Source organism: Sinocyclocheilus grahami, unplaced genomic scaffold (assembly GCF_001515645.1).
Source record: "Sinocyclocheilus grahami isolate Dianchi unplaced genomic scaffold, SAMN03320097.WGS_v1.1 scaffold35.1, whole genome shotgun sequence".
Classification (NCBI taxonomy): domain Eukaryota; kingdom Metazoa; phylum Chordata; class Actinopteri; order Cypriniformes; family Cyprinidae; genus Sinocyclocheilus; species Sinocyclocheilus grahami.
In genome coordinates this window covers 2,232,381-2,242,693 of record NW_015505214.1, presented here as the reverse complement: position 1 = coordinate 2,242,693, position 10,313 = coordinate 2,232,381, and the positions used below count along the sequence as shown (strand labels likewise).

Genomic DNA, 10,313 nt, shown 5'->3' with positions numbered 1-10,313 from the left:
ACACTCACACAAACACACACACACACACACACACACACGCACACATTTATAATATCCATTTAGATGTTCATATTTGTTCATAATTGTAGCATGATTAATTACAAAGACATAAATCTATATAAGCACCGTGTAATATGTTTGTTTATGACTGATCTCTAAAAGAAACAAACCAGTTAAGGATGGTTTAACACTTTTTTATCAGCAGCAATTATAATAATAATAATAATAATAATAATAATAAAAACAATCAACAAAGCTGCTTTGTTTTGCATTCTATCAGAAGTGTGCATCTTCTGTCAGATACTTCTCTGTGTAATGTCATAATCATTGTAGGCCTACTTCATTTCATGAGTAGAGCTCTGCTGTAGTTATGAAACTGACCATCATATCACATTATCGCCCTCTGCTGATGGTCACCTTTACACAGTGTTGTGGACTAACAAATGGCGTCTCAAATTACGCTTAAGGGACGCGTCGCGTCGGACGCGTTACAGAGGTATCTGATTGGTCGACTGGGTGTCTACGTCAATCACGCAGTTTCGTAGTACGCGTCGAGTCACTAGGAGACGTTGAAGTGTGTAATATGATACACACGCAAACGTAAACATGAATGTGTTCATATAAAACGCGTTAGCCTGTTTGTCTGCAAGCGTCCAGGTGAAATGTGTACGTTTGTTTGAGGAAGTGAGGTTGAGAATAACAAGAGCAAACTTGTGTGTGTGTGTGTGTGTGTGGTGATGGCGTTTCGCAAACGTTCATGTCCCACAAGGCTTATTATTAACGGCAACAACTCCGGTTTAATTCCGGGTTGCACGGTTTCAGTGTTGGTCTTAAGCCAACAAGCTCAGTGTTACAGTATAAGCGGCGTAAAGACCTGTTGATCATGAGCGTGGTGCGCGGAGTGGTCTCGAGGACCGGTGTGCAGCTGATGGCAGCCCGCGGTGTGTTTGCAAGGCCGATCAAGCGTCTTTTCCCCCGGGTTTCCTTTCCCCAGACCCGCTCGTGGTGCTCTGATGGGCCCATTGCTGATCGGGCTGAAGTACGGCTGAGTCGGCTTGATGGTGAAGACCACGGTAGGTGATCAAGTAAAACACATAATACTGTGCCTGCCTGCAGATGCGTATAGCACGCCTGACTACACCTTACTACACCTTACTACACCTTACTACACCTTACTACACCTTACTACACCTCACAGGTGTATCTGGACCGTTAACGTAACGTAACTTCCCAAACCTTTGAAAACAAAAGCGAACGTTTTTTTTTTTTGGGACTTCAGGTTTTGCATAGGCTACTGTACGTTGTATTCACACCGCCATGGATATTGTAATATGATGGAATACGAAATTGTTATGGAAAAGTCCTGGAAATTGTTTAAATATTACATTATGCATTTAATATATATATATATACATATAATGGCATATTATATTTAATATATTATCAACTCTTTATGAGAAATATATGTAAGTTGAATAATAGGTTCCCAACGGTAATGGGAATTGGACAATTGTTATTGAAAAGTCCAGATAATTGTTACAAATTTAGAGGACATTTATAGCCTATATTTATTAATATTATAAATATAAATGTATGCATTTATAATTTTAAGTATTATGTATGATGCGTATTAAAATGATTACAATAAAAAAGTATTTACATTTTTAGGCATTTAGCAGATGCTTTTATCCAAAGGGACAATAGAAGCAATCAAAACCAACAAAAGAGCAATAATATGCAAGTGCTGTGACCCTAACACACTATACGTAGCAAGTTTTTTTTTTTTTTTTAAATAAAAGAGAACAAGTAGATTGTATAGGGAACGCTAATGTTAGAGGGTCTTTTTTTTTTTAAATATATATTTATACATCATGGTAGTAGGCCTATTTGTTATTCCACCTTTAATTTTGGGAAGTGAAACAATGTGACAAACATGTTTAAGGGAACAATGGCCAAGGAGAGATCATATCTCTTTTATCACACTAGCCTATATCATATCAGCATGTCATTGTGCATGCAGCAGGTGTGCTGCTTAATCACCTTTCATCTGTTGTTTCTTGCACTTGTAGCCTTTTATAAGGACCCATGAAGGGTCGTTTAGTTTACTCAATGAAAGTTTGGTCTCTGATCAGATTAGAAACATTGTATTCAAGATCGTTTCATTTTGATAATGACAAGCCCTCTTATGAGGATGAAAAAAAAAGACTTTCTTCTGAATGTCATGCAGGTTAGTGGTTCCGAGCTAATTTGTACTTCAGGACCCAGATTTTATTTTGGATATTGAGTGGCGACCCAAGTACCAAAAAGTTAAGAATATAGCTGCAAGCAGGGTTTACATAGCAAAGCATACTAAAGCTTGGTTAGATTTAGTGGTTTTCTGAGACATTTCATTGGCAAAAATTCTGTAATTTCAGTAGGATTCCATGTGATTCAAGAGGGAAATTTCAAGAGAGTGAAATATTTCCTCACAGGCAGATTTTGCAAGTACATTTTAATGGTTTATTGCATCTCAAGTCAAGTCAAGTCTGCTTTATTGTCAATTCTTCCACATGTACACCACATACACACAGAGAATTGAAATTGCGTTACTCTCAGACCCTTGGGTGCATACAGATAACATAAATACAGATTAAATACAAAATACAAAATACAACTATACAAATATACAAATAAGGTAAAATGTAAATATATATATATAAAGCACAAGGCATATGGAAGATAGAGTGCAAACCAGTAAAGTAAACAACAGATATAGTGATGATTGTAGTGCAAAAAAATGATTTGTAGTGCAAAAGAGCTTATTTCAGACTGATATGTCTCATATGAAGAGTTCAGCCATAGTGCAATTACTTATTTAATTTGGTATCATTTACACTGTGATCACATCAGAACAGAAAAGCCACCCATATTTGAGTCACAGCCCACCAGTTGAGAACTGCAACCGTAACCACTCCTTCAGTTTCTCTGTTTTCTCTTGTCTGGTTAGGTATAGTGGAAGTGCTGATGTGTCGTGAAAGGCTGAGGAACTCACTGGGACGGGTGTTTGTGGGTCAGGTGAGTGTGCAGAAACCCTCCTGTCCTACAGTATCAAACTCAAGCGTGCAGGAAGCAGAAGAGCTAGTTCGTGAACTTCCTATCCACCCTTTGTTCGTGTTATGCATAAATATTCCTGTTTGTTTCATGTTTAACCCAATGATGACTGATGATCAAGCCCCCAGTTCTCAGTAATCCTACTGGTGTGTTAAATTTCCACCACGTGTCACAAGGAATCATTCTTTTTGTGATCTTTAGCGATAACAGATTCATATAAATGAGTGCTGTCAAACGATTAATCGCGATTAATTGCATCCAAAATGAAAGTTTTTATAATATGTATATATAAATACACACCTATGCATGTATATTTAAGAAAAATATGTTACTTTTATATATTAAATGTAGATATACAGTTGAGGTCAAAATTTTACATCCCCCTTTCAGAATCTGCTAAATGTTAATTATTTTACCAAAATAAGAGGGATCATACAAAATGCATGTTGTTGTTTATTTAGTACTGACCTGAATAAGATATTTCCCATAAAAGATGTTTACATAAGAGAAAATAATAGCTGAATTTATAAAAATGACCCCGTTCAAATTCTTAATAGTGTGTTGTTACCTGAATGATCCACAGCTGTGCTTTTTTGTTTAGTGATAGTTGTTCATGAGTCCCTTGTTTGTCCTGAACAGATAAACCGCCTGCTGTTCTTCAGGAAAACTCCTTCAGGTCCCACAAAATCTTTGGTTTTCCTGCATTTTTCTGTATTTTCAGTAATGACTGTATGATTTTGAGATGCATCTTGTCACACTGAGGACATCTGAGGGACTCATATGCAACTATTACAGAAGGTTCAAATGCTCACTGATGCTCCAGAAGAAAAAAACATGCATTAAGAGCCGGGGGTGAAAACTTTTGAACAGAATGGAGATGGTGTACATTTTTGTTATTTTTTTATTTTGGCTAAATATCTTCTTCTTCTTTTTTCAGTTAGTACTGCCCTTCAGAGGCTACAGAACATAGTTACATGTTTCCCAGAAGACAAACTTTTGAACAGAATGGAGATGGTGTACATTTTTGTTATTTTTTGATTTTGGCTAAATATCTTCTTCTTCTTTTTTCAGTTAGTACTGCCCTTCAGAGGCTACAGAACATAGTTACATGTTTCCCAGAAGACAAAAAAAAACATGCATTTTGTATGATCCTACTTATTTTGGTAAAATAATTAACATTTTGCAGATTCTGAAAGGGGGATGTAAACATTTGACCTCAGCTGTATTATGAATTATATGAAAATAAATATATGCAATGTAAATATTTTCAGTATATATACTGTATGTGTGTATATTTATATATACATAATAAATATATACAGTACACACACCACAATTAATGGTTTGACAGCGTTAATATAAATAAATAAACACGTTTTAAAGAATGTATGACTATACATATATAGTCTTTAACTGTTCAACTTGCAACCAATCGCTGGAATGGTTTTTAAATATTAACTTGGTTAACTTGAGTAACAGATGTTCCATTTCGGTCTATTTTATTTTTTCTGTTCCCAGAAAGTAGTATAAGAACTCTTCTTTAACATTTGTATTTGATCAGTTTATCAAAAGAAAGTCTGGCAAAAGTGTGTCAGGGCTTAAATAAATCAGTCATATCTCTTCCGGAATTCTTCCTCAAATCGATATCTTTCCGTTTTTTTTAGTCTTTTTCTGTCTATATGTGCATCAATATCTGTCTCTCTCTGTGTAGATGAGAGCGCTGGTGTCATCGTTGCATCATGACGCAGCAGTTCGTGTGGTGGTCTTCAAGAGTTTGATACCTGGAGTCTTTTGTGCAGGTTTGTAAAGGAATCTGTCACACAAACCCACTTTAAAGATGATGTAATTTTTCAAAATACTTTCTTAAGCTCCTGTTTTACAGGAAATATCAGTATTATAAAGAGGAGTCGAATCAGATATTTGCATATGTCATAATCAGTCTTTTTATGTGTTGACAGGAGCAGATCTTAAGGAGAGGGCTCAGATGAGTAACCCTGAGGCAGAGCTGTTTGTACATGGCCTGCGATCACTAATGAATGACATCGGTGAGACATAAGGCTGATGTTTCTTATGAATTCGATATCTTTCCGTTTTTTTTAGTCTTTTTCTGTCTATATGTGCATCAATATCTGTCTCTCTCTGTGTAGATGAGAGCGCTGGTGTCATCGTTGCATCATGACGCAGCAGTTCGTGTGGTGGTCTTCAAGAGTTTGATACCTGGAGTCTTTTGTGCAGGTTTGTAAAGGAATCTGTCACACAAACCCACTTTAAAGATGATGTAATTTTTCAAAATACTTTCTTAAGCTCCTGTTTTACAGGAAATATCAGTATTATAAAGAGGAGTCGAATCAGATATTTGCATATGTCATAATCAGTCTTTTTATGTGTTGACAGGAGCAGATCTTAAGGAGAGAGCTCAGATGAGTAACCCTGAGGCAGAGCTGTTTGTACATGGCCTGCGATCACTAATGAATGACATCGGTGAGACATAAGGCTGATGTTTCTCATGAATATTGCAAAATGACTGTAATCCTGTTCAGAAAGTGATGATACAGAACTCTGAATTCTGATAGTGTTGCACTGAAAAGGTAATTGTTTCCCAGCTGCAAATACGATTATGGCTGGAGGTGAGAATGATTGGATATGCATAATAATAATAATAAACACACAGTACGTGCGTTTTCTCTGTGCCCTCAGTTTTTGCATAGTTTGCCATTTAGGGAAATGCTACTGTTTTATAAGCAGAAGGTTGAGAAAGAATATTCTCTATGCAATTTTCTAGTAGCATTGTATCAGAAATACAGAAATGAGTGATTATACAATGGAGTGAAATGCTTCTAATTTTAAACATTTAAAATATATGTATACTTTTTTTCATTACAAACAATTTTATCAGCATAACAGTTTAAAGCAGTACTATGTAACTTTTTCTGAATTCAAAATTTGCTAAATGTATATAATGAGCGAGTACATCATGAATTCATCTTCCAAACTGTGTTTTTGTCTTATTCCGAATCACTACGGTACACTTATAATAAGTACTTATATTTGGACTATTGTAGACTGGTCAGGTCGTCACCACTGCGGCGTAACACATACCTGCGTGAATCACCATAGACATAAACTTAGAGATGTAGCTCCGGTTGGAATGTTCTTCTGCGGGATGTGTGCAGTTCTGTTTATTAACCGCTAGAGCACCAAAAGTTACATAGTGCTGCTTTAAGTAAAAAAAAGTTGAGTTGAAAAATGAACATGATTATCGAATTTTTTTTGTATAATGTGGCATTTTCTTCATGTTCATTTTAATTGCCAACTTATTTTAGTAACCGTAAACATATGTATCTGTGTAACACAATTGCATGCAATCCAGTCACTCTCCCATTACAAAAAATGTAACCCTCCATAATTGCGTCACCCTGGAAGTGCCATCATTTGGACCCTTTCTACAACACGACAGGAAGACAAGTAAATAATTGCTCAATTTTTACATAGACTGTTTTGTCGACAGCATTTAACAAGCTTAAAAAAGCCTTCAACATTGAGAATAATGAAGAAATGGTTATTGAGCACCAAAATCAGCATATTTCAGGGACTTCTGAAGGATCATGGGACTAGAGTGATGATGCTGAAAATTCAGCTTTGCATCACAGGATGCACTTTTCAAGTAACTTTTCTATTATTTCCAGGTTTCCAATTACCTTTTGAATCCCAGTTTTTCCAATGTGTCCCCTCTTTATATAAGTGTGTCAGCATTGAACACTGAGTGTTGAGAGGTCCAGCTGTTTTGAAGCCTTCTCTCATTAATGTAATCTATGACCTGATCCGTGTGTGTGTCCATTATGTGCCAGCTGCGCTGCCCATGCCAACCATCGCAGCAGTGGATGGCTTTGCTCTCGGGGGCGGTTTGGAATTGGCACTGGCGTGTGACCTTCGCACTGCAGGTGAGTGGATGCTCTGACCTTCTGGGGCTAGATCACGGCTGCGGGTGTGGGTTTGCGTGATTTGTAGTCATTCTGTTTGGCACGTCATGGAGTGGGGAATCTCTGCAGTCACGGCATGTGGAGGAGGCTGGGTCCTTCATCTGACCTTTTTCTGTGATTGCGTGTGTGTTTTGCAGCACATTCAGCGCAGATGGGCCTGATTGAAACTACGCGAGGATTACTCCCTGGGGCTGGTGAGAAAAAATAATGAATAGATAGAGCGACTGAAATAATAAGCCAAACAGACAGCTAGATGGCAGTCCCATGACAGAACAGAGACAGATAAATGGGAAGTTAACAGACATAACAGGACAGATAGACTTAAATGGAAGAGTGAACATTTTTTGAAAAGCTTATACAATCTCTGTATTTTTTTTATTTCAACATGACATGCTAAAAAAATATGTTGCAGTCTACATAGATGAAAACAAATGCCTTTGTATGACTTTGTATGTCTTCTGTGGAACTTAAAGGAAGATATTTTGAGAAATCTGTCTGTCTGTCTATCTATCTATACAATTATAATGAAAACAAAAGTGAAAATAAAAACGGGAACAAACGCCCCCAAATGTTTTTTTTTTTAAATGTATGTTTAATATATTTTTCATACATTTGATTTATTTTATAATATATATATATATATATATATATATATATGTATGTATTGTATTTTTTATCTAATATAATGTCACATATCAAAATGATACATTTTAAGGTTCAGTAAAACAAAGTACAAAGAACCAGTTTTGTTGTAAAATGGAACACTTAATGAAGTATCTGATTACTTGTTAAAGGCACCATAACTAAACCATCATTTTTGTGTATGTATATCAGGAGGCAGTCAAAGGTTGCCCCGGACAGTCGGCTTTGCCATCGCAAAGGAGCTGATTTTTACAGGCCGGCGTGTCGGGGGTGAACAGGCTGCAGAGTTGGGGCTGGTAAACCGCTCCGTGCCACAGAACCAGACAGGAGACGCAGCTCACAAAGAGGCTCTTAGTCTCGCACGAGAGATCCTGCCTCAGGTGAGTCTGCAGGACATTTCCATCCACACACTGCAAAAAATGGCTTTACGTTTAAGAGTATGTACGTAAAATACTCTTGTTTTAAGAATATTTTACTTACCCCACTGGCAGATAATTTTACTTGTTTTGATCAAAATGCACTTAATTTAGTTTTTTCCCCCTTGAAACAAGACTGCCTTAAGTTATTTTGCTTATCTAGTAAAAGTATCTTGATTTAAGAATTTTTAGATATTTTGACTAGAAACAAGGCAAAAATACTAAGTAAGATAAGCCATTTTTTGCAGTGCATTTACTTCTTCTCTCAGTCTTAAGACACTTTCTCGCCTCTGCTACTGTCTCCCTGAATTACACTCTTCCCCAGACTATACAGACATTTTTAACTAAACATAATTTTTTTTAATTCCCACTGGCAGATAATTTTACTTGTTTTGATCAAAATGCACTTAATTTAGTTTTTTCCCCCTTGAAACAAGACTGCCTTAAGTTATTTTGCTTATCTAGTAAAAGTATCTTGATTTAAGAATTTTTAGATATTTTGACTAGAAACAAGGCAAAAATACTAAGTAAGATAAGCCATTTTTTGCAGTGCATTTACTTCTTCTCTCAGTCTTAGACACTTTCTCGCCTCTGCTACTGTCTCCCTGAATTACACTCTTCCCCAGACTATACAGACATTTTTAACTAAACATAATTTTTTTTAATTAAACAATGGTTTACTGAACAAATTGCTCTTTCTTTAAATTCAGCTATAATTAAAATTTTCTTAGGGATAAAAATCTCAGTTTCTGCACTAAACTATAGGGAGCCCTTTTACATCACTATAAGGTTACAGTTAACAACAGAGCCCAAACTTAAATTCAATTACTATTTATTTTTTTGCATACATGTAAAATGTTTTTAAATTAACTTCTACATTCTAAAAAATGCTGGGTTAAATACAACCCAGCGCTGGGTAAAATATGGACAAACTCAGCGATTTCGACAGGCTGCCCATGAATATGTATGGCCTGAAGACAGACCTGGCTCAAATGTGCCATCACAGTCTTCCCTCAGAGGCCCAAAAGTGTCCAGAGCACACAATTAACAAGATAAACAACATAATGGTACAAAAGACACATGCGTAATCGACTGCATGACCTTGTTATTCATTGCCTTTGGAGCAAACCTGAAAATACATGTCATATCGTCGTCATTATATGACTTGGCATGTAGATTTGTGGAACTGGAATCTTCTGTACTGTACTAAACCATCTCGTGACAATGAGAACATCCTGCTTTTCTGGTTTTCCATGTGATTGGCAAGTCATTATATTGGATTGAAATGAAGATGGCCTATTTAGGTCAGTGTGGGAATGTCATTCAGACACATCATGCCACAATAACTTTTGTCAGCACTTCTGCCCACCTGACTTAACTGTGTCATGATTATGTGACTGTGTGTCTTAGACAGATACAGTGCAGATTTTACAGTTGCAGAGAAAGATAATAAACAAAGGCCTGTTTTATAGGCAGACTTGCACTACCGTTTCAGAAATTAATACTTTTATTCAGCAAGGAACGCATTTTAATTGATTGACAGTAAAGATATTTACCTTGATACAAATAATTTCTATTTCAAATAAATGCTGTTATTTTGAACTTTCTATTTATCAGAGAATCCTGAAAAAATGTATCACAGTTTCACAAATGTATCACAGATCAGCATATTAGAATGATGAATCACAGGAATAAATTACTTTTTTTTTATCTATAAAAATTAAAAAAAGAGTTACTTTAAATGGTAATAACAATACCATACAATTACAATATTACTGTATTTTTAATCAAATAAATGCAGCCTTGGTGACTTGTTTGAGAAACATGATAAAAGTATTATTTTTGTACTTCTTGCCATCATTCCTGTTACTATTGTTCATAAATGGTGTTAAAGCTACAACAAAAAATAAAAATAAAACAAAAAATACACGGAATATATTATGGTTAATCTTCATTGCTCAAAATCTGAAGGACCGGTGTTGACGATAATCATGATACTCAAAAGATAATAAACAATACATACAGTGGGTACGGAAAGTATTCAGACCCCCTTAAATTTTTCACTCTTTGTTATATTGCAGCCATTTGCTAAAATCATTCAAGTTCTTTTTTTTCCCTCATTAATGTACACACAGCACCCCATATTGTCTGAAAAACACAGAATTGTTGACACTTTTGCAGATTT

The 10,313-nt window shown here is 35.9% G+C and overlaps 1 protein-coding gene across 1 annotated transcript in view; it reads left to right on the top strand.

Moving 5' to 3' along the window:
* Window positions 1–562: 562 nt before the first annotated feature.
* echdc2 (enoyl CoA hydratase domain containing 2) overlaps window positions 563–10,313 on the top strand; it is a 14,314-nt gene continuing 4,563 nt past the window's right edge. Inside the window, exons 1-7 of the mRNA XM_016267064.1 lie at window positions 563–1,073; window positions 2,987–3,054; window positions 4,802–4,889; window positions 5,049–5,135; window positions 6,939–7,031; window positions 7,208–7,264; window positions 7,905–8,092. Of these exons, the coding sequence (XP_016122550.1) occupies window positions 884–1,073; window positions 2,987–3,054; window positions 4,802–4,889; window positions 5,049–5,135; window positions 6,939–7,031; window positions 7,208–7,264; window positions 7,905–8,092 (771 nt within the window). The 5' untranslated portion in view covers window positions 563–883. The remainder of the gene's footprint in view (window positions 1,074–2,986; window positions 3,055–4,801; window positions 4,890–5,048; window positions 5,136–6,938; window positions 7,032–7,207; window positions 7,265–7,904; window positions 8,093–10,313) is intronic.